Consider the following 22,826-nt stretch of genomic DNA (forward strand, 5'->3'; position numbering starts at 1 on the left):
GCTCCCGGGCTCCCCACCCTCACGCTGCCTGCCCTCTCCCAGGACACTGACACCCCAGAAGGATGTGAACCCCCTGTGATGCCAGGACCTCTCCGGGGTCAGAGAACATTCCAGGAGCCACTGTGATTGATACCCTGCCCCCCCCCCACGCGGTGATCCGCCGCTCTGACCTCCCAAAGAGACACCGTGGCCACCATAAATGCCTGTGGATCCCTATGGGGCTCGGTGACCACTGCCCGGACAGCGACCCCGCGCGGACGGCCGCCCCTGACCAACTCAAGTGGGGGCTCTCCGGTCCCTCCGTCGGTGCCGGCCTGTCTCTGCGGCTGGACGCCCGTGTCCCTGCCTCTGGTCTCCGTCCGGCGGCCTCTGCGCCGCGTCTCGGGCTCCCCAGCTCGGGTCCCGCCCCAGGACCCTCCTGCGCCCCTTATCCCCCGTCTCGGGACCGCACGTCGCGCCCACGCGGCCCCGGGTTCACGCGTGACCCGGCAGGGCGGGACTCCAGCGGGCAGCTGTCCGGGCTCCCCACGCCCGCAGCCCCCGCCGCGCTTGGCTCGCCCCGGGCGACCCCCCGCCAGCCCCAGGCCCTCAGCCCGCGGACCCGGCCTCCCCGGCGCATGCTCCCGCCGCAGCGGCCGCGGCGTCAGCGCGCATGCCCAGAGCCCGCCGGGCCGCGACCCGCGGGCGCTCGGGGTGGGCAGCGGGCGGCGCGCTCGGGGGGCGGGGCCGCGTGCGCGCGTGCGCAGAAGGCTGCCGCCGTCGCGCGGAGAGCGGAGGAGCCGGCGGCGCGGCGCGGAGGTGGGTGCGCGCGGGGGCGTGACGGGGTCGCGGGGGCGCCGGGCCGGGCGCCGCTGTCACCGCGGCGGGGGCGCCCCCCAGCGGGCGTGGGGCCGGGCTGCGGGGCCTCGTCTGAGGCGGGCGTGCGGGGGGCCCACGCGCCGCTCAGGGGGCTCCGGAGCCTGGCAGCGCCCGGCGGACCGGCCTCGGGCTGGGACACGACTCGGGGGAGGGCGAAGTGGCTTCGGAAAGAGCTGTCTCTGTCACTCTCTCCTCGGGGTGCTCTCCGTCTCTGCCGGGTAGGAAATCCTCTTCTGGACTCCGTCAAAATCGCAAGATTCTCTCATAGGTTCTGCCCTGGAAGACCTGCAGCTCCTCCCAGCCCTCCACTTGCCCCTAGGTGACACACCTGTCCACTTTACCTAGGTGTCCACCCAGCTTCTGAGCCCTATCCAGCGGGTGCCCTCCTGGCTCCTGTTCCAGGCTCTGGCCTGGGAAGTGGAAGCTGGGGGCCCGCCCTGAGTGAGCACAGCTGGGGGTAGAGCTGCCACCACCTGGGATGGCTGCACCTGGGCTGCTGGGGGCCTGGGCACAGGTTTCCTTTGGCGACAGTACGAACAGGCTGGGTAGCAAACAGATGTGCTGCAGGCCTTCTGGGTTGCTACTTGCTGGGCTGACATCAAAGGCCGAAGATTGTTAACCATCTGGGTTGTGTGCAGGTACAGGCTGTTAGGTGGTTAGTGGCTGTGGTGGTGACACTGGGGTCGCTGTTTTTCCCCTGGCAGCTTATTCCTCGTGAGGAGGAGTCTAACAAGCGCCAGAAAGTGATTTTCCTTATTTCGCCGCCGCCCGTATGGTTGCTCCAGAATCAGCAGGTGATCCCCAGCAGTTTGTAGAAAGAACCTTCTGTTTGGAATGTGTTGCCATTCCCTCCGCTGGAGGGCAAGGGCTTCACCTTCACTTTCTGTCCCCAGCACAAAGCGGGTACCTGTATTTACAGGCACCCAGTAGGTACCTGTAAATGGCCTTGAGGACATGCGGGCAGGTTCTTTTCATTTTAAGGAAACTGGACCAGGAGAAACTAGCCCAGATAAGAAAAGGCAAGACATCCCTCCGAGATTTTACGGTTTCTGTGCCTAGCCAGGGGCATGACCCCACGTACGCATCCTTTTATTCTGGGTTGATCCTCATCTAATCTCCTCAGCACTCAGATAAAGCCTTTGCGTGAAGTGTCTGTCGGGTAGCAAGTGCCCTGTTCAGAAGCACTCCTGTCTTTCCTGTGAGCAGGGCCAGAGCAGAGCCACCGTCTGTCCGTCTCGGCTCCCCCACAGCCTGGCATGGGATGGGTTGGAGGTTTTCTCTGAATGGTTTTTGAAGTGGATCAAGGTGCTCTTGTCAGAACCATGGATGTGAACCAATGCAGTGGCTCTCAGCCGGGTTCAGGGTGACCTTCTGGGGACACAGAAGTAACCTAGCAATCTAGGCAGGGTTTTCATAGCAATGCATTTTACCACCCTAGGGCTGCAAGTTCACCTGCAGGTGGGCCTTATTAGCTCTCACTGACCACAACTGCCAGGACTGCCTGGTAGGTTTAAGTGACCTTGGGCACACAGTGTCACTCTTAATTCTCTATAGATGGAGCCAACTTCGGAAAACCTATTTGTTTGCCTTTAGATGGTTTCTTGTTGAACTTACATAAGGACTGTGAAGCAGGTTGTAAAAAAGGCACTTAATACTGACCCTGTTCAATGTTCTACCTATTTGAGCATAGCTTTTCTGTTATGACAACTCTGTACGTTGAAGAAGTGCTTTTCAACTCAAAGCAGCAATTTCAGTGGCTGTTTCAAACATTGCCTTTCAAATGCAGATAATATCAGAAAAACAAAACCTCAGGCTTTGACTGAGAATGAACTTGAATTCTTTTTTTTTTTTTTTTTTTTTTTTTTTTTGAGACAGAGTCTCGCTTTGTTGCCCAGGCTAGAGTGAGTGCCGTGGCGTCAGCCTAGCTCACAGCAACCTCAAACTCCTGGGCTCAAGTGATCCTTCTGCCTCAGCCTCCCGGGTAGCTGGGACTACAGGCATGCGCCACCATGCCCGGCTAATTTTTTATATATATATCAGTTGGCCAATTAATTTCTTTCTATTTATAGTAGAGACGGGGTCTCACTCTTGCTCAGGCTGGTTTCGAACTCCTGACCTTGAGCAATCCGCCCGCCTCGGCCTCCCAAGAGCTAGGATTACAGGCGTGAGCCACAGCGCCCGGCCTGAACTTGAATTCTTTATTCAGTGATTTTCTCTATCCTTTTAGCATGCCTGGTTTTTTTTGTTTTGTTTGAGACAGGGTCTTGCTCCGTTGCCCAGGCTGGAGTGCAGTGGCGTCATCATAGCTCGCTGCAGCCTCCAACTCATGGGCTCAAGCAATCCTCCTGCCTCAGTTTCCCAAGTAGCTGGGACTACAGGTGTGTACTACCACGCCTGGCTAATTTTTCTGCTTTTTGTAGAAATGGGGTCTTGCTCTTGCTCAGGCTGGTCTCAAACTCCAGCCTCAAGCAGTCTTCACATCTTGGCCTCCCAGAGTGCTAGGAGTACAGGCGTGAGCCACTGCACCAGGCTTCAGCATGTGTTTATTGAATTTGCACCTCACGTGAAGAGGTGCCATGTGCCTTGTGGCTAGGACATTGAGTAAGGCTTGGTTTCTGCCCCTGAGCTTACAGTGCAGTGGGGAGATGGGTGAATGGGCATGGTAGGCGCTCGGACAGAGGCGGGCGGAGGTTGCAGTGGGTTCGGAGGCGTGGCGTCAGACTGGATGTCGTGGGTGGTGGTCCTGAGAAGGACTTGAGCTTTGTGTTGAAGGATGGTTGGTAGTGGCAAGGCCGTGAGAGCGGAAGAGCCTTCTTGGCAAAGGGGCAGTGTGCATGGAGTAACAAGGACATGGTGTCCCCCCCACCAGCTTCTGGGAGAAGGGCAGTGGGCAGCCCCGGGAGGAGGGCTGAGGAGGGGGAGGAAGTGAGGAGTTGGGCTGGCAGCAGACCAGGAAGGGCCTTGAGCGCCAGCCCAAGACTTTGACTTTCACCGTGAGTGGCAGGAAGCCGTTGAAGATCTTGGGTTTGTGAGTAATCGATCCGATTCATGTCTGCGGAGGATGAGTGGGCAGTGGTGGCCAGGGTGGGCTGGGGGAGGCCTGCAGGGAGGCCGGGGTGCACCCAGAGACAGGCAAGCACAGAAGGAAGAGCAAGACTCACAGACAAGGGGCAGATAGGCAGAGCCAGCCAGGAGGGAGGGGACGATCTGAGATCGGTGGCTGGCGGCTGGCCGTGCCGCTCCCCGCAGGGCGTGTGCGGGAAGGGAGCAGGCTTGGGGAAAGGTCCTGACTCTCCTGTGGAGATGGTGATCTGGCCATGGGTGAGACATCCAGTGTGGTGGGTAGATACAGGTTGGTCTGGAGCCAAGGAGAGCGTTTTGCAGGTGCTGTGCGGTGTCGGGGCTGGGGAGTGGATTGGGTCTTCCCGAGAGAGTGTATATCATGAGAAGAAGAGTGCTGAACCCTACAGGTGCTTAATATTATGTTCTTAAGACAGCAAATAGTTAACAGAAGGCCAATGAGGAACGCATTGGTTTGGGGGGATGGGGGCAGGGAGTGAGTGGGCTTTTAACTTCTATTGCAGAGATCTAGTGTCTCTTAGAGTAAAGGAATTTGAGCTGCTAAAGGGGCGCACTCGCAAGTTTCCAGTGTCCTTCCTGTTTCAAGAGTCTGTCTGCCTTCTGGGGAACCTCCAGACTGGGGGTCACTCGCCTCAAAGTGTTTCAAGAGTCTGTCTGCCTTCTGGGGAACCTCCAGACTGGGGGTCACTCGCCTCAAAGTGGCCAGCACACATCACCCGAGCTGGGGTGACTGAGGGCAGGACCCCATTTATGTCCAGACTGAGGGCCGGTCCTGTCAGAGCATTCTCACTCTCAGAACCCTGGAGAAAGCCTTCTCGAGCCCTGAGACCCAGGGTTGCAGCGTCTTCAGGGTCCCTCACTCTCCTTCCAGTATCCCGGTTTTTGTGCGGCCCGTTGGTGGCAACCGTGGGCAGGACTTTGGAAAGAGTCAGCTGAGGACGCAGAGGCCAGGTGTGTGGTGTCCCCCCCCCCCCCCGCCAGTCCTCCTGCACCAAGGGGCCATGGGTGGGGCCAGGGAAGGGCTGATGCTGCCCCACCTGCCCGCAGCCGGCACGTGGTCCCCATGGGGCGTGGGGCTGCTGGGCTGCAGAGGGGTCTGGTACACGGCTTGCGTGCAACTGGCCTTGGTCTCCCCTTTACAGGGACCAAGGACACACTACACGTGTCTCCGAACCTGTGTGTCTGCCTGACGTCACACAATCTTAATTGGGTGGTGGGCGATTCTGCTACCAATAAAAGCCCTTCCACTGGCTGTGGCATTGTAAGTGGAGCTGGTCACCTGGGTCCCTTCAGCCTTCCCTTGAGTCATGTTGCTCCGTCCCTAGTTATCTCCTGTGATCCTCTCCCAGTGAAGGTCCTTCCAGGCTTCCTGTCTCGGTAAACTGCTGGGCCTTAGAAGGATTGAGGTGTGGACGTCAACTCTTCTGTCCTCCTGGGCTGTCCCCTCCCTGCACATAGGGCACCGTTGTTACCAGCAGCCCCGTGGGTCCCAGGCTGCCGCCTCAGGCCCTTTGGCTGCTTGGCACCCATGAGTCTAGACGATAGAACCGTCTTTTAATCTGACGCCCACTGGCCTGCACTCACCGAGCCAGACAGCCCTGAGCAGGCTCTGCCCTCCCTGGCCCGTGCTTTGCCCACGCTGTCTGTGCCGCGTCCTGGGGTCAAGGCCCGGCTGAGGCGGGTGCCAGCTCCAGGAAGCCTTCCCTGGCCCTCTGCCCTTGTGGGCATGGGGCCCAGACATCCCCCGAGCTCCTGTCAGAGGACCTGCACCTTGCACTGGCGTGGCCAGCACACGTCACCCGAGCTGGGGTGACCGAGGGCAGGGCAGGGTCGGGCCTCCGTACCCCAGCCTCGGCACGCTGGCATCTGGGAAGTGTGCCTCGAATGCCTGTTAGGATGATTAAACCTGCACGACTTCGTTCTGGCTGGCGTGCTCGCACAGTCTGAAGACACTTGTGGAGAACCTGCTACGCGCCTGGCCTTCCAGGGTGCACCTGTCACAGGGCCTGGCTCGGCACTCAGACCCGTCAGAATGCGCTTCCCCTGCCGCTTCCGTGCCCTGGCGGGCGTCTCTCCAGACCTGCTGTCCGGGAGACCCTTTGCGTCCAGAAAACACTGATCCTGGGTTGGCGGAGCCCCATTCCAGCTCCGCCCTGCCTGTGGGCGGCCAGGCCGGCTGGGGAAGGTGTTCTGCCTGAGACGGGGACGCAGGGACTGTCTGGAGAGGCTAGCCAGGGGTGGGACTCAGACTGCCCCGTGGGGCCCCCTGCGGTAGCTCAGGAGCGGCCATAAGGGTGCGTTTGAACTCCAGCAGAGCAGGCGGGCCAGCTGGCCCGTGGCGCTGTGACTCACAGCTCGTTGCTGGCCACACCCCTGTTGTACCTGGCACGTGCCCGCCATTGTGTGTCAGCAGCAGAGAGCCCACTATCAGATTCCCTGGCAGCCAGCTACCTGCAGTCACTGCGGGATGCCGGGCGCCATTAATATTTGAAAAATTCCTGTGTGCTGCTCCAGGGCTGAGGCTGCGCGCACCTCACGGCGCTGGCACGCAAAGGTGCCCGCCCGGAAGGTCTCGTGCCTGGGACACACTGGTGGATGCTCCCTGTTGTCACGTGGCCTTCGAAATTAAATGTTCATCTGGGGCCCAAGTAGCTTGTGATTTTTTTGAGTCTCTGCCTGTCTCCTTCTCCTGTCTCCCCTCCCCAGGGCACACTGGGTGTCGTGTGAGGCACCTGGGTGCGGAAGTCACCCTGCAGTAGAAGAGCGGGACCTACGGGTCGGTCAGGACAACGGTGTGCCTGGGGTGAGAGCAGATTTGGACGGGAGGAGTTGAGCTCTGCGGGGCTCAACCCTGCCCAGGGGGCCGCATGAGGGCCTGGGAGGGAGGGAGGGGCGACTGGACGAGAGGAGAAAGGGGGTGCAGGGACAGGTGTGACAGTCCCTCTGAATGTAGCATGGGGACTGCGTTGGCACTGTGTGGCCAGGACTCTTGAAGTCACTGCTGGAGGGGCCGACCCTGGAGGGCGGGGGCAGGAAGGGACCGGGCGGAGCAGGGCGCCAGGGCGAGGCGGGCAGGAGCCCCGGAGCCAAGTGAGCGGCCCTGGAGTCAGTGGAGCATGAACGTGGTGGGACGTTGGTGAGGCACCCGGGAGGCAGCTGGAGGGACGGGCCTGGAGCTCACAGCGGGACTCCAGGCTCAGAAGAGGTTGGGCTCCCGCAAAAACAGCCAGGAAGAGACTGCGGGGAGAGGTGAGGAGACGCGCTTTAGGGAGGCAGGCAGGAAAGGCCCCAAAGGGGTCAGTTAGACTTGGCAGCCGCCGGGAGGGGCGAAGGCAGCTGGAGGAAGGAAGGAGAGGGAGGAGGGCAGAGCGGGGCGGGCCTTGGCACTCTGGCGCCGTTTTGGGGGCTTGCCTGTGGCACAGGCAGTGAGAGCCGGGCCCTGGGGGACAGGGAGTGCAGTGGAGTGGGGAGCCCCCGAGAGACAGCCCCCAGCCTCTGGGGCAGCAGGTGGGAGGCTGCCAGCTGGCGTGAGGCTCGCACTAGGGACCAGGATGGTGAGCAGGATGTTCCCCACCCCCCGGGCTCTCGTGCCTTGGGCTGGCTTCCTTGCGCGGTTTTTCCATGTGGCTGAGACAGGAGGAGGGACGTGGGGGCTTGGTGTGACTCAGCAGGCTGAGCCAGCAAAGGGGTGAAGCCAGAAGGGGCTGGCAGACAGGAGGAGGGCCGTGAGGAGCCCTGGGACGGGGCTTACCAGGGGCTTTGGGAATATGTGACCTCTGTGTGGGGTGGTTTTCTGGGATGGCCAGGGTCTGGATAAACGGGCGGAGATCCCCACTTGGCCCTCAAGTGGTGGCAGCACCGGGCTGGGAAGCAGAGAGGGGTCAGGGTGCCGGGGAGGGGCAGCGCCTGGGGAGGGCCTGCCTGCTGTCCGGCGGGAGGAGGGCGCGTTTGGCAGGGGATGTGTGTGTGTTTGCCATAGACAAGTTCCAGAGCAGAAGAAAGGGTGGGAGCTGGGGGAGGGGGGCGGCCAAAAGCAGAGCAGCCGGGTCAGGAGGCCTGGGGACACCAGTGACCAGAGTCACAGGGGTTAGTGACACCGTTACCAATGGTCATCCCACCAGAATTGGATGTTGTCCTACAGCCAAGGGGTGGGGGGGGGTCGGTTTTCAACTGTGCCGTGTGGGGCCCCTCCCACCCCCAGCACTGTGCACGGGAAGGGCTGGGCGGGCCCCACCCCGTGTGCAGCGGACACCGGGCGGCCAGTCTGCCCCCTCCTCGCCACCCACCTTGTTGCCCTCTGGCCACACGGTTCTCCTGCCTCTGCACCTGCCCTCCAGGCTGCCAGCAGGCAGATCTTTCTGGAATGAAAGCCTGATCACACCCCAGTACCCTGGTGGCCCCCATACCAGTGGGTGGCCCCCATACCACACGGCACAGTTGAGAACCGCGCCCCCCCCAGTGAGACCCTTGGCTGTAGGACAACATCCGATTCTGGTGGGATGACCAGTGGTAATGGTGTCACTAACCAGGGTGACTCTGGTCGGGGCCCCTCCGTGGGGCAGAGGCCTCCTCACCCTCCCCGATTTAGAAACGCTCCCAGGAAGCAGTGGTTTTGTAGCCCCCCGAACACAGCAAGTCTTGTATTTCTGGGTGGGGTGTGTGCCGGTCCCTCGCCTGCAACGCCCACCGGCCCCTGAGCCCCTGCTGGGCGGGTGACCTTCCGTGCTGTGGCGCAGTGGCCCGTGCTGCCACTCTGCCGCTCGGGCCTCTACAGATCAGCTCCGACTGTCCCGCCAGGCGTTTCATTTCCACGTCTGCTGTACCTAGCTCAGTGCCAGGGACCTCGTGTAGGCACCCGGAAGTTTCCAGAAAGATATGCTTGGTGGACAGATGAGGCCGGTCGAGGGTCAGGGCCCACCGTGCTGCCCTGTCGTCCCAGGGGCCCGGGGGGTTGAGCATTCGCCCCTCGGGAGCTGCGTGTGTGGAGGCGTCCGCGGACCTTGGAGGACCCGCTAGGCCTTTCCCTGACCGCTCCCCGGTAGGTGGTGGGAGGACTGGGCCCTCGTGAGGAAGTGAGACGCGACCCGGCCCTGAGAGGAAGGTTCCCCCAACGGGCAGGGTGTCCTCAACTGTGGGTGAGTGCTGGCAGCCACCCTCCCGTCCTGCCCCGAGTGTTCCTCCCGCTTCCCAGCTCTTCCTCCTCTTCCCTGGCTCCGGGACATCTCCCCTCCTCCCTCTCCCAGCACCTGTGCCACCTGACTCCCTACCCAGATGCCCTTCCAGGCTCTGTCCCCTGAGCCTGCCTGGCAGGAGCCCTTAGCTGCCCAGACGTGCCCTCCCCCACCGGCCAGCGCCCTGGAGTGTCCCCACCCCCAGAGCATCTCCTCCTCAGCAGCAAACTTGTGCGCCCCAGGGGCTGGAACGGGGCCTGGTCACATCACCTCTGTTGTCCTCCCCCGCCCAGCGAGTTGGTGCCAGGGACTGCAGCTTCCTGGGACTGATGGTCTGTTTCCTGGGTCGAGGGGCTGTGTTAGGGGAACTGGCCTGAGGAGTGCCCATCTCCCTGCGAAGCAGAAATCCTCCCGGACCAAAGGGCCTCCTCTTTGCAGTCCTGTCCTCCCCTGTGCTTGAGTGCCCAGGGCTCCCCGCGTGCTTGGGGTGCCCGGCCAGCTCTGCATTCCTGATCCCCCACCCAGACTGGAGAGGAGCTGAGCAAGCGGCACCTGATGCCTGAGCCCTGCTCTGTGACAGTGACTAAGGCTCGGCCAGCAGAGCCCTGGGGCCTTGTGAGCCTCCGCCGGGCCTAAGGGCTGCTCCTGTGGCCCAGGTGGGTTGAGGGCCAGGCCGAGGCTGGGGGCCTGGCCCGGGCCTGCGGCACCAGCTCTGCACACTGGAGTCCTACTGAGCGCCCGCCTCCCGCAGTTGGCCCTTTTGTAGGGTCTGGGTGTGTGTGCGGCCCCCACCTCATGTGCCGTGGGCTTGCCTGGGACACATGGCGCCGTGAGGCCCCCTGGGCCCTGCCTGCAACCCCAGTGGCACTGGCATTTTCGAAGCATCTGTACTGAAACTGGCACTTAAAACTCCAAAATGAGCAGAGTAAGGTGGCTCAGGCCTGTAGTCCCAGCACTTTGGGAGGCTGAGGCCAGAGTTCAAGGCCACAGTGAGCTGTGTTCCTGTCACTGCCCTTCAGCCTAGGCGTCAGAAAACTCCAAAGTGGAGTGTCCCCGGGCTGGGATTCTCTTGTTCATTGCTTGACTCAGCCAGAGTCCCCACGTGGCCTGGCCTCTGTCCCCCATCAGGCCACGCTGTCGGATGGGGTCCACCCTCCTAGGCGCGGCCTTGTCCCGGCCCCCAGAGTCCCATCTGGACTCTGCCTTCTGTCCCCCCCAGCTCTTCCACCCCCCTCCTCCACGGCCACCAGGGGCTTCTAAGTGCAGATCTGACACCACCTGCTCAGACCTCCCCAGCCCCGTGGGGAGCCCCTCCTCCCCTTGCCCTCCCCTGCCTCTGTGCCTCTGGGCACACGCCGTCCCGCCCACTGCAGGCCGACACCCGTCTTTGTGGGTTTGGGGCGCAGTTGCCCTCTGCAGCAGTCCAGCTGCTGCTCTCCTGCACTTGTTGGGAGGCTGGGTACAGCCTCCTCTTGGGCCTCCTCTACTCTCCCCGGCGCCCAGCCTGGGACCTGGCGCAGTTCCTCTGGGGTGAGGGGGGCCAGGGCAGGAGGGTCTGCCGGCCCCTCCCCTTCCCGTTACCGGGAGCTGCAGGCCCAGTGTGTGTGGGGGTTAAGATATAATCACCTAAACCTGTGGTTCTGTTTTTGTCACATGAAAGAGAGTTTGTTTGCAAATCCAATTGTTTGGGAAAATCACATCCCCCACTTAAGAGGTGAGAAGTGCAGCAGGTTTGTGACTCATCAGGCCCTGCAGCAGTGTTTGGGGACAGCGGGGCATTGAGAGGCTGGCTGAGAACTCGCTGGGGAGGCAGCTGGGTCGCCTGTGCCTCACTGGTGATGTGACTCCCACTCCATGAGCGCTCTGGAGTCCCCAGACTAGGGTTGGTCCTCCCTGTGTTTGGGGACCCCTGGTGCCTCTCTGTTTTGGTCTCCTCATCTCTAAAGTGGAGCAAACACTTGCACCGGCCGTGCTGGGGATTGGTGAGAAGGTGTGTGGCCCTGGGGGTGGGCGAGGGGACTGTCTGCTTGAGGGGGTGCCCTGCTTGGTCCTGGTGTCTCCTGCCACCGTGCAGGGGGAGGCCGGTCCCCCCTGCATGTACCACTTTCTCCTCCCACCCCGGCTCCCGGTGGGATGGGCTCCTTGCAGAGTGGAGGCAGTGGAGCAGAGGCCGTAGGTGTTGAGCCACGGACCCCTCCCTCCCAGCTCCCAGCCCCCTCCTGGGTGCTCGCTGCGGAGGACAGACTTGGGGGGTTATTTGAGCTCCCGTAAGAGTGAGGACATGTGCTGCTGTGGGGTGTTCCTGGCTGAGGAGTCACCTGTAGGAACTGCCATCCCCGGAGGAGGCTGCCAGGCCCTGGAGCCACTTGCAGGGCGTCTGAGCCTGTGGTCTCACCCCTGGCAGACCCCGACCAAGGACTGTGGCCTGAGGGCACAGTGGTCACCTGTAGCAAGGTAACAATCTGGGGGAATGGAACATCCCTGGTTTCCACTTGAATATTTCTTTCTTTTTGAGGGTCGTCTGCTTCCCATCTGCGGGTACCTGAGTGTGTGAGGAATAGGCCGCGTAGCTCACTGGAGGTGACTTCCCGGGTGGGGAGGACGTAGCTCGATCACAGGGGTGGTGGCGGGCAGGGGGAGGGCGGGACAGTGAGGGGCTGTTCTGTGGGGGGCTGCTCACCCAGCCCCCATGGCCACACCCCTCTGCAGGATGATGAAGGCATCGGCCCACAGGGGCTGTCACTGCGCGGACACTTGATGTCTCCCTAGTGCCAGGCCCCAGATCCTGGGGACACCTGAGCCACCCTGGCCTGCCAGCTGGGCCAGGTGCTTTCTATAAACAACCTCCACTGATCCTTGAAACAAAAACATGAGCTGGATCCCATCCCTACCCTGCTTCCCACTGCACTCAGGCAGAATCCAACCTGGGCACCACTGGGCCACCTGTCCCATCCAGCCTGTCTCTGCTGTCCCTGCCTCAGGGCCTTTGCACTTGCTCTTCCATTGTCCTGACTACTTCCTTCTCCTCTGTGCAGCTCAAATGCTGGCTCTTGGGGAAGATCCACCCTGAGGACCCTTTGTAAAGTAGCTGTCACCCTCCAGACCCGGCACACTGTGTGGAAGCCCCGCCACCTGAAATGGGCACTGTCTGTAATTGTTGTGGGCCTGACACGGTGTCTAGTGGACTTCTCCCTGTTTTCCCGGAATTGCGGGCTAGGCCCAGGGCTGAGGCCAAGAGACGCAGTGCTTCCCCACCGCCCACATTCAGGGAGCCGCTGCGGGGCCGCTGGGCTGAGAGAACCAGCCCCGCGCACCCCCACGCCGGTCCCTGCAGTGAACTCGAGGCTGGGGGGCTTTAGGTGGCGGAAACTATTTCCTCCCTGGCTTCCGAGGCCAAGGGAAAGTGGTTTCCCAGGAACGCAGGCTCCTCTCGCAGCGGCAGGCAGGCGGCCTGCGCTGGGCTGCGCGGGGCAGAGAGCGGGTTTCGTGGGCTATGCGCTCGTGGGCTGTCACCCTAATGTCGCCTGCACCCCCCGCCCCCAGTGAGGGCAGAGTAAGCCTGAAACGCAGTCACAGGCGTTGCTTGGGAACCAAGGCCCGCGAGGCGGTGACTGCTGTTTATTAGCTCTGCTTTATAGACAGGGAAACTGCGGGTTTAGGGAACATGCCTGGCTTGGCCAAGGTTCAAGCAAACAAGTGGCAAAGCTGGACTTTGTGGCCGGCCCGTCTGACTCCAGAGCGAGAGCGTTTCCCGCCCCAGGCTCTCCACCGCCCAGGCAGGAAGAGGAGGAGGACGCTGGCGCCTCCTCCAGGCGGGGCGCCTCCCTCAGCAGCCGCGGCCATAGTGTATAACGGCCAGGACGGGGCACTTCGGCTATGAACCCCACCTCCAGACCGCGGGGCTCCCAGCCGGTTGAGATCACTTTCCTCCCTCTCCCGCCTCCCCGACCCAATGACCAGTTTAGAGAAAATCTAACTCTGTTGCAAATGTGTGTAAAGGCAAGGAAAAGGTTTCAAAGCGTCTATACCAAACTGTTAATGGTAATTATCTTAGGTGAGGGGGCGTAGGAATAGAGGGGATGATTTAAACAGAACTCTAAACCTTTACTCTATAATTTGGTACCATTTGACTTTTTTGTGATTATGTATTTATATATCACTTGTGTAATAAAAAAACATTTTTTTGACCTAAGGAAACCAACCCAGGCCTGGTCTTTATAAATGCCTTATGGAGGTCATGACAATCCTTGTTTGCCTGGCCCCAGAAATACTGGGCTCTCTTTTTGGGTGGGAGCCAGGGGAAGAGGTGAGAAGCCAGGGGCACCTTCAGGCTCCTGGGCACATGTCCTTTCCTCGGTGACCCTCTGAATCCAGCGTGTCCCTGGACCGCCCGCTGCGTCGTAAAACTCAGGGTCTGCTTCTCCCCGGAGGAACTCTGCAAGGTGCAACAATCGCTTTTAGAGTTTCCAGTTTAATATTCAACCTGAACCTGGGACCGGTTGAGCGAAGGTTGGCGCTGTCCTGCCCGGCTCCTGTTCTGTTTGTAAACACCTTTATTGCCCTGAGAAGGAGCTAGGTCTTTTCACTCAAACGGGATGGGCCAGGGGTTGCTGCAGAGGTCAGTGAGCCCAGAGCCGAGGGGCTGCTCATGGAAGAGCGTGTGGCGTGGCCTGGGCACGGGTGCGGGGCCTTCGCAGCCAGGGCAGAAGGGGGCCCTCCCGCGTCCCTCTGGGACAGCTCAAACTGATCAACTGCCTTAAGGGTTTCTTTTCTTCCGGCGAGGAAGGTGGCCCTGGCAGTGGCCTCGTCCTGCTGTGGGCATATCAGAGTCAATATGATCTTAATGTTTTCATCAGAAAACCTTGTTATTTATTTATTTATTTATAGAGTCTCACTCTGTTGCCCTGGCTAGAGTGCCGTGGCGTCAGTCTAGCTCACAGCAACCTCAAACTCCTGGGCTCAAGCGATCCTCCTGCCTCAGCCTCTCGAGTGGCTGGGACTACAGGCATGCGCCACCATGCCCGGCTAATTTTTTTCTATATATTTTTAGTGGGCCAATTCATTTGTTTCTAATTTTAGTAGAGACAGGGTCTCGCTCTTGCTCAGGCTGGTCTCGAACTCCTGACCTAGAGCAATCCACCTGCCTCGGCCTCCCAGAGTGCCGGGATTACAGGCGTGAGCCGCCGCGCCCGGCCTGAAAACCTTGTTTCAATCAATGCTTTCTGTGGAGGGGAGTCCCTGCAGAAACAGTACCGGTGGACGTGTCCCCCACCAATCGGAAGCAGGGACCCAAGTCACTGTTCACACGTGTTCATAGCAGTGTCCTTCCCAGTAGCGGGGGGAGGGAACGACCCAGTGTCTGTCACAGACGACGGGTAAACCAGGTGGTCTCCGTGTGACGGGCGCAGTAGCACTCAGCCTCCACGAGGAGGGACGTTCTGACGCTTGCTGTGAGGCTGCTGGGCCTCGAGGACGTCACGCCCAGTGAAGTAAGCCGGACACAGAAGGGCGGACGCGTGGGATCCCGCTCCCACGAGGCCCCTGTCCTGGTCGGACGGTGGTTGTCTGGGCGGTGGGGAGTTGCAGTTTGGGAAGGTAAAAAAGTTCAGGGGATGGATGCTGGTGACGGTCGCCCAGCAGTGCTTAATGTCCCTGAACTAAAAATGGCTAAAACTGGTGACTCAGAGAGTGGAAGAGTGAGTGAGTGAGTGAGCCGAAAAAAAATTTAAAAATAAAAGTAAAACACGGCTAAAAGTAGCTCAGCCCCTCACACCTGTAATCCCAGCACGTTGGGAGCTCGAGGTGGGAGGATCACCTGCAGCCAGGAGTTCAAGGTTCTAGGGCGCCGTGACGCTAAGATGACGCCCCTGCACTCCAGCCTGGGTGGCAGGATGTCCCAAAATAAATAAATAAATAAATAAATAAATAAAAGGCTGAAAGAGTAAATCTATGTCACATGTATCTTACCACACGGGAAAGGGCGCAGTACCGAAGTGCTTTCTCAAGACTGTCTCACAGGCATGTTTTTTTCACACTGTAATTTTTTGCCTTTCGTTCGATGTTTTAAAGTAGCATTTGCATTTTCTATTTTTAGAAATAGATGCACGGGAGGCCAGGACGCACTAAAGTAGGCCTCTGTGACCTGTCTGGACGCTGTGCCGCCCCAGGCGGGGAGGCCGGTCTGCCCCGAGTGGGCAAAGGCTGCACTTTGCGCCCAGGACAGCAGCCCTTGGCGGCGGCAGCGCCCGTCCTCGCGCGGCCTCGGAAAGCGCGTCTTCCCCGCTTCTCTCATGTCTGCCCCGCTTCTCTCATGTCTGCCCGCACCCAGCGGCCGCCCGACGTGGAAACCAAGCGCCAGTACTCCTGGCTCCTTTGGACCCCGCAGTGTCTGATTTTGAAGCTGCGACACCTTCCATTTGGTCCTCACCTCTCCCTCTTGCACCTGCCTGTTCCCCACCAGCGACTCTGCTCTGGAGTGACCTGCCTGGAACAGAGCTTTCGAGCTCACGGTTTTTATAAAGTTCGGAGCTGGCTTCAGAATTCCAGCCCCTGGCACGTGGACAGGGGACATGTGTGTTTTCCCTACCGCACACGGCTGGCTGAAGGCCTCGGAGCTGGCCAGCTCCTTCTCAGAAGCCCCCGGCCGCAGGGGGTGGTTGGGGCTAGCGTGAGCCCCCCACCCCAGCAGAGAGCTGTTTTCAGCAGAGTCTGCTCTGGAAGCCCCTCCGGGAACTCTGTGTCCGGCCCCTCGTTAGAACGGCGTGACCACGCTGGTGACGCCACGAGCTAACTCGAGATCGTGACGGCATCTCAGAATAGTCACTTGTCGTAACTGGCACCTTTCTGATTCGTGCAGAGAGATTAAAGCAAAACACATGTTTTGCACAGTGTGAGCCTTTAAACACACGCACTGAAACCGTGTTTTTACTCCTGCAGAGCGAGATGGCCCACGGGCTAGCGGGAGGCCCTCGGAGAGGGGGCTGGAGGATCTAGCGCCTCTGGGTCCCCCTCCCGGCAGCCGGGGCCTCCCCCGGGGCACGGCGGGCGCCATGGACTCGCTGGGGTACAACTGCTTCGTGGACCGAGACAAGATGGAGGCCGCCATCCAAGACCTGGGGCCCAAGGAGCTGAGCTGCACGGAGCTGCCGGAGCTGAAGCAGCTGGCGCGCCAGGGCTACTGGGCCCGCAGCCACGCCCTGCGGGGGAAGGTGTACCAGCGCCTGATCCGAGACATCCCCTGCCGCACGGTCACGCCGGACGCCAGTGTGTACAGCGACATCGTGGGCAAGATCGTGGGCAAGCACAGCGCCAGCAGCCTGCCGCTGCCCGAGTTCGTGGACAACACGCAGGTGCCCAGCTACTGCCTGAACGCACGCGGCGAGGGGGCCGTGCGCAAGATCCTCCTGTGCATCGCCAACCAGTTCCCCGACGTGTCCTTCTGCCCCGCGCTGCCGGCCGTGGTGGCGCTGCTGCTGCACTACAGCGCTGACGAGGCCGAGTGCTTCGAGAAGGCCTGCCGCATCCTGGCCTGCAACGAGCCGGGCCGCAAGCTGGTGGACCAGAGCTTCCTGGCCTTCGAGTCCTCCTGCATGACGTTCGGGGACCTGGTGAACAAGTACTGCCAGGCGGCCCACAAGCTGATGGTGGCCGTGTCGGAGGACGTGCTGCAGGTGTACGCGGACTGGCAGCGCTGGCTGTTCGGGGAGCTGCCCCTCAGCCACTTCGCCCGCGTCTTTGATGTCTTCCTGGTGGAAGGCTACAAGGTGCTGTACCGCGTCGCCCTGGCGATCCTCAAGTTCTTCCACAAGGTGCGGGCCGGGCAGCCGCTCGAGTCCGACAACGTGAAGCAGGACATCCGCGAGTTCGTGAAGGACATCGCCAAGACCGTGTCCCCCGAGAAGCTGCTGGAGAAGGCGTTCGCCATCCGCCTGTTCTCGCGCAAGGAGATCCAGCTGCTGCAGATGGCCAACGAGAAGGCCCTGAAGCAGAAGGGCATCACCGTCAAGCAGAAGAGGTAGGAGCCGCGGGCCGCCGGGTGGGGCCGGGGTGAGCGGGAGGGGTAGGAGCCGCCCGGCTGCCGGGGCCGTTGGGTGGGCGGAACGTGCGTGGGGCGGGGGTGAGCGCGGCCTGCCAGCTTTGGGCCGCCCACCCGCTGCCCGCCCGTCGTGAGTGGGCAGAAGGACCCTGGAAGACAGGAAGGGCCCTCCTGGTCCTGCCGGAGAGGGTGGCCCCAGGCTGAGATGGGGGCTGGGTGCTGAGCGTGGAGTCGGAGGCCTGGGGGGCCGGGTCCGCCCCCCAGCGGGCACCTCAGAGCAGCCCCTGCGCCGCCCTTCAGCTCTGGGCTGCGTGGCCAGCCGTCCCCGTGGCTGCGGGACGTGGCCTCCCTGCCCTGAGCACAGGCCCTGGGGAGCAAGGTAGGGAAGGGACACAGTGTCCCAAGACGGCTCAGCAGCCGGCACTGTGAGCGTGCCACCGCGTGGCCTGTTGGCGCGGAGCCCTCTTTCTCCTGGGCCAGAGGAAGGTGCGTCTGGGGATAGGGCTCACCACTAACCTCTCCTTGTCTGTTTTATTTTTCTTCTCCGTGTCCGTTGCTTCCTCCTGTTTTTCAGTGTCTCACTTTCTAAAAGGTAGGTCTGAAAGCGCGTCTCCACGCTGGCTCTGTCTCTGTCGCTGTCTCCGCTCCGGCCGCTCACTGTCTCCCAGGCTGGCTGGCTCTCGCAGCCCGGCTTTGCCGGCCCCTCTGTCTGTCCGCGTGCCTCACTTGTGCTGTGTCCGGTGCTTGGCTGGCCCTGAAGCCCTGTCTTGCCAGAGCAGCCACTCTCTGTCCTGATTTCCTAGAGAAAAGGCGCTTTTGTCCCAACGCGAGCTGGGCCTTCTTCCCTCTCTGTGTCGGGCGGGAGGTCTTTCCTGTCCCGCTGGGAACCAGGCTCTGAACCTGGCCCAGCGGGTGAGGCGCTCCCTCCAGGCTCAGTTCCACACAGAGGCTCCCGGGGACAGCTCGGGGGCTGGGGCGTGGCAGGGCCGTGGTCTCCCTGGACTCTGACCCCTCCCCGCTGTCCCCAGGCAGTTTGTGCACTTGGCCGTCCACGCAGAGAACTTCCGCTCGGAGATCGTCAGCGTGAAGGAGATGAGAGACATCTGGTCCTGGGTCCCCGAGCGCTTCGCCCTCTGCCAGCCCCTCCTGCTGTTCTCCTCGCTGCAGCATGGGTACAGCCTGACACGGTAACGCCCCGAGGCAGGGGGCGGTGCGCGGAGGGCCAGGGCGAGCTGTGGAGCTGCCTCCTGGCCCGGGTCCTGCCTGTGCTGGCTGGACGTGGCCTGGAGCACTTGGTGAGGCCCTGCCTCTCCCTGCGGCGCCTGAGAACCGTGGGCCCCTTTTCTGGGCGTCTGTCATTCCCAGGCCACCCAGACCTTGGGGGTCCCGGCCAGGCTCCCCACAGCTCAGGGCCCTGGCTAGGCCCCGGCAAGACATGAGGCGGGACTCCCACGCCAGGAGCCCACAGAGCTGTGGGGAGAGGCGCACGTGGGCGGCGGGCCCTGGCTTCACCCCCTGCCCCTGCGCCCCCACTGGGTTTCTGGTGGGGGGTCCCAGGCACACTGCCCTCCAAGGCGGCTCTGCCGGGCACCGCTGCCCTTGAGCCCCGGATGGCAGGTGGCCTTGGAAGCTCTGGCCTGGGCCCCAGGTGACCTGGCGGAGGTGATGCAGACGGTGCTGGCCCAGCCCCCGGGCAGACCGTCCACAGCGCCATGAGCGTCTTGGCGCTGCTGGAGCCACACCACCCGGCCGCACCGGGGACGCCGGCCAAGCCCTGGGCACCTCCCCAGGCTTCCCGTTGCCGCTGGCTCCCCACACGCCAGGCTCCGCAGGGCAGGCCGAGCCTCCTGCCGTGGGACCTGTTCCTCTGGTTCTCACTTCTCCGAAGCCCCTGGCCTTCGGCGCTGCCCTCGGGGCCATCTGCCATGCAGCTTCTCCTGGTCACACCAGGGCAGGCGAGCCCAGGATGGCCAAGAAGGGCCTGGTGGGAAGAGGCCAGGGCGAGGGCGTTGACAGGTCCTCAGCCACCAAGCCTGGTCCCCAGAGAGAAGGAAGCACAGTTCCCAGGCGTGTCCACCCCCAGACAGCCGGGCCGAGGGTCTGTGCGGGCGGGGCGGGGTGCGGGGCAGGGCGTGCAGGCGGCCGCTGGCACGTGTGCTCTCCGGCCCAGGTTCTACTTCCAGTGCGAAGGACACGAGCCCACCCTCCTGCTCATCAAGACCACGCAGAAGGAGGTGAGGAGGGCCAGAGGAGCGGGGTGCTCTGGGGGCCGTGTCTCCCCTGGCTGATGTCAAAGTCAGAGCCGGGATGTTGCCAGCACATGGGGCTCGGCCTGTGCTCGAGGCCATGGAGGGGAATGAGGATGGCCCAGAGGTGACCACCCACCGCCCTCGATGCCAGCCCCAAGCCCTGGCGGGAAAGGGGTGCGCCCACCCCAAACTCTGCCTTTCCCTTGCTGCTGCTGTCCCGAGAGGTGGTGGAGACTGCCCCGCAGCACGGCCCCCAGCTGGGCCCCTCCCTCGGCAGGCCCGAAGCAAGGCTCCACTCCGGGAATGGCAGGGGCGGCCTCACCCACCCCTTCCTCCCCAGGTGTGTGGGGCTTACCTGTCAACAGACTGGAGCGAGAGACACAAGTTTGGCGGCAAGCTGGGCTTCTTCGGGACCGGAGAATGCTTCGTGTTTAGGGTGAGTGGGGCCAAGCACAGCCCCCCTCCCGGACCCTGCCTTGCTTTCCTTGTGGTTGGTACCTACAGGACAATTTCCTTGTTTCTTCTCTGGGTCTTGGTTCTTAGACCCTGTGCTCCCTGACGGGGGCTTTATCTGCCTGGCCACGACCTCCCAAGCCCCTGGCTTCCCCCCGACCCCCCTCGGGCTCTGGATAAAGATTCTCAGGATGAAGACGGGCCTTTTTTCGGGGGCCCGGGCACCAGCCCCTCACGCCCTTTTGCCCCAGCTGCAGCCGGAGGTGCAGCGCTACGAGTGGGTGGTCATCAGGCACCCGGAGCTGACCAAGCCGACGTCCCTCATGTCCTCGGAGACCACTTCCGCCCCTGCCACGCTCAGCCACCCCGTGTCCTCAGACCCCTCGGACCGCCTCTCGCCGTTCCTGGCCACGCGGCACTTCAACCTGCCCTCCAAGACCGAGTCCATGTTCATGGCGGGGGGCAGTGACTGCCTCATCATCGGTGGGTCCCCCACCCCCTGGGCCTCGGGCGGGCCCTGCCTACCCTGGGGGATGGCACAGGGATGATGGCGGCTGAGCCCCTGCCCAGCCTCTCACCAGGACGGCAGCTGCCTCACCAGAGCCCCCGGACCCTGGGTTGCCTGGAGTGGGCCAGGCAGGAGGGGCAGAGAAATGGGCTGGGGAGCAGGGTCCTGTCCACCCAGGGGCTTTGGAGGGTCAGAGGTCGGCATGTGGTTTCAGAGAGGGTTCTGGCAGGTGGGGGACCCTGAGGCAGTGCCCAGGGCCCTAGAGGGGGACGCCCTGCGGTTGGGTGGAGGGGCGGCGCCTAACCTGAGCATCCCACAGGGGGAGGCGGTGGCCAGGCACTCTACATCGACGGGGACCTGAACCGGGGCCGCACGGGCCACTGTGACACCTTCAACAACCAGCCCCTCTGCTCTGAGAACTTCCTCATTGCTGCCATCGAGGCCTGGGGCTTCCAAGACCCTGACACTCAGTGACAGGCCTGCGCCAACGGTGACTGAGCCCCCGCCATGGGGTGGTGGGGCAGAGGTGGGCTCCTCCCCAGGGAGCTGAGTGTGAACGGACCAGCAGGCGTGGTGGGCAGGGTTGGGGGCCGAGCCTGGCATGGCTGGACTGGCTCTTGGGGCCCACCTGCCTCCCGGGGCAGGTGCCCCACACCCCAGCACCTGCCTAGAGGCATCTTGCTCCCCTGCCCAGTGCCCTGGTCCTCCTTGGGGGTGGGGGGCCCGTCCTGAGCTGGAGGCCTTGTGGGTGGGGGCTCCTCCCATCTCCATGAAGGCTTCCGGCCTGGGGTTCAGGAAATGCAGCAGGAGCCTGCCGCCAAGTGTGGGGCCGCGGGGCCCCCTGCTGGTGCTGCGTGGCATTGCTCACCTCACAAGCATGGGTCCTGGGAAGAGACAGGCGCTGGTCCTGCGCCCTGGCAGGTCCCCCGCCCACCCCAGCCCCAGCAGCCTCTGCCTGGCCTCTGGCCCTGTTCCCATGACCCCACGCAGGTCCCCAGGGCTGCATCTGCCACTGCTGAGGGCTGCACCCCGGCCATCAGGGAGGGGGCTGACCTCATGTCCTTGTATTTCTGCAGGGCCCGAAGCTCTTGCTGGCCTCGCCTTGGGTTCACGCCTGGAGGGGAGGCCCTGGGAGGAGGGGCCCTCTGTGAAGGACCCAAACCAGCCTGAGACACCTCCAAGGGTCTGCGCAGAGAAGCCGGGACCCACCGGCTTCCCAGCCGCCGCCTCTCCAGCCCAACCGCTTCCCCGAGCCCCCTGCAGCCACTGTGGCTGCCCCAATTCACCTGCGTTGCCGCAGTGACCTGGGCCCAGCTCCTGTCCACACCCCCAGCGTGGCCAGCTGCCTGCCCACTGCCCCTCCTCTTCGCAGGCCCTGCGCCCTCCCGGGCCCACGTGGTGCACGTCCGCCCTCTGCCCCTCTCGGCGCTATGGCCCGTCATGGGCCAGAGATTTCTGCCACTCTCCTCCTACAGCCCCCGGGGGCCTGGGCCCCTGCACAGCCTGAGCCTGTGGCTGCAGTGCACAGGAGGTGCGGGGCGGACTTGCCACGGCACTGCAGGGAGCAGCCCTGCCCATGACTTTCCCTCCTGCCTTGTGACCTCCTTCAGCTGGTCCTGAGGGGAGCACGGACAGACAGAAGAGGGGAGAAGCAGAGACCCAGGGGCTGTGCCAGCGCCATGGAGGCCGGGGTCACGGGTGCAGATGCCAGGGGTCCCACCCCGCCCCACCCCCACGTGACTCCAGCCGGCACCATTCGGGGAGCCTGTGCCCGTCTCTGCTGGTTTCCTTGCTCTTCCTGTGTGGGAGGGGGTTGTTGTCATCCTCTGCCCATCTGTTTGTGTCACCTCTGAACGGGGCCATGGTGGTACAGGAGCAAGGACCAGGAACCCCTGTGGCTTTGGGCAAGCTGGTAAGCCTGTCTGGAACTCAGTTTGCCCAACTGTGAAATTGGCCTGTCATTCTGCCCTGCTGTCCTCAAGGGGAGCGGGCTGAGAGGGGGTGTCCCCGCTCACCCCACTGACCGAGGCAGCCCTCCCTACCCCCTGCGTCCCACAGCCCCGGTCTGTACCGCCGACTTAGGTGTTCATTAAACACAGTCTTGTCGTGTTGACTCCAGGGGTCCAAGTCTGGTCTCTTCAGCCGGAGGGGTCCCCAGGGCCTTCCCCGGGGCTGCACCTGCAGTGCTCGTCCTCATCCTCGCTTTGTCACCCGGGGCGCCGCAGACTTCCTGGCCGGGGTGGGGGGTGGGGTGGGGGGGTGATTTTCTGGTGAGAAAGTCCAGCAGGTTCTGTGCGGCCGCCCTGGACAGCCAGAACAGGTGGGCCAAGGCCACTCAGTCACGGTTTTGACGTCATGAGCAAGGCTCTGTGTGTGTATGTGCGTGACATACTTAGTTTCTCTAAATGTAGTATCTTCTACTAACTTTTTTTTGGGAGGGAGAGGGACCAAACCATGTGGCTTCATTATAC

The 22,826-nt window shown here is 62.5% G+C and overlaps 2 protein-coding genes across 6 annotated transcripts in view; one reads left to right on the forward strand and one right to left on the reverse strand.

Annotated features, from left to right (window-relative positions):
• Positions 1-22,826, reverse strand: part of RNPS1 (RNA binding protein with serine rich domain 1) — a 337,992-nt gene that overhangs the window by 190,367 nt on the left and 124,799 nt on the right. The window lies entirely within an intron of this gene.
• On the forward strand, positions 750-22,468 carry TBC1D24 (TBC1 domain family member 24). 5 transcript variants are annotated; one of them, XR_012913467.1, is made up of 9 exons: positions 750-798; positions 16,047-17,124; positions 17,720-17,737; positions 18,174-18,332; positions 19,316-19,379; positions 19,735-19,830; positions 20,099-20,330; positions 20,675-20,881; positions 21,432-22,468. XR_012913467.1 is itself a non-coding variant. In XM_075994972.1 (9 exons), exons 2-8 carry the CDS (start codon positions 16,160-16,162, stop codon positions 20,827-20,829), a joined length of 1,689 nt encoding a protein of 562 aa, XP_075851087.1. In that variant the 5' UTR covers positions 750-798; positions 16,047-16,159; the 3' UTR covers positions 20,830-20,845; positions 21,432-22,468. The 5 variants fall into 5 exon arrangements, 4 of the variants coding, with proteins under 4 accessions (XP_075851087.1, XP_075851089.1, XP_075851090.1 ...); XM_075994972.1 differs by having other exon boundaries at positions 20,675-20,845; XM_075994974.1 differs by having other exon boundaries at positions 18,174-18,317; positions 20,675-20,845.

Source organism: Microcebus murinus, chromosome 19 (genome assembly GCF_040939455.1).
Source record: "Microcebus murinus isolate Inina chromosome 19, M.murinus_Inina_mat1.0, whole genome shotgun sequence".
Classification (NCBI taxonomy): Eukaryota; Metazoa; Chordata; class Mammalia; order Primates; family Cheirogaleidae; genus Microcebus; species Microcebus murinus.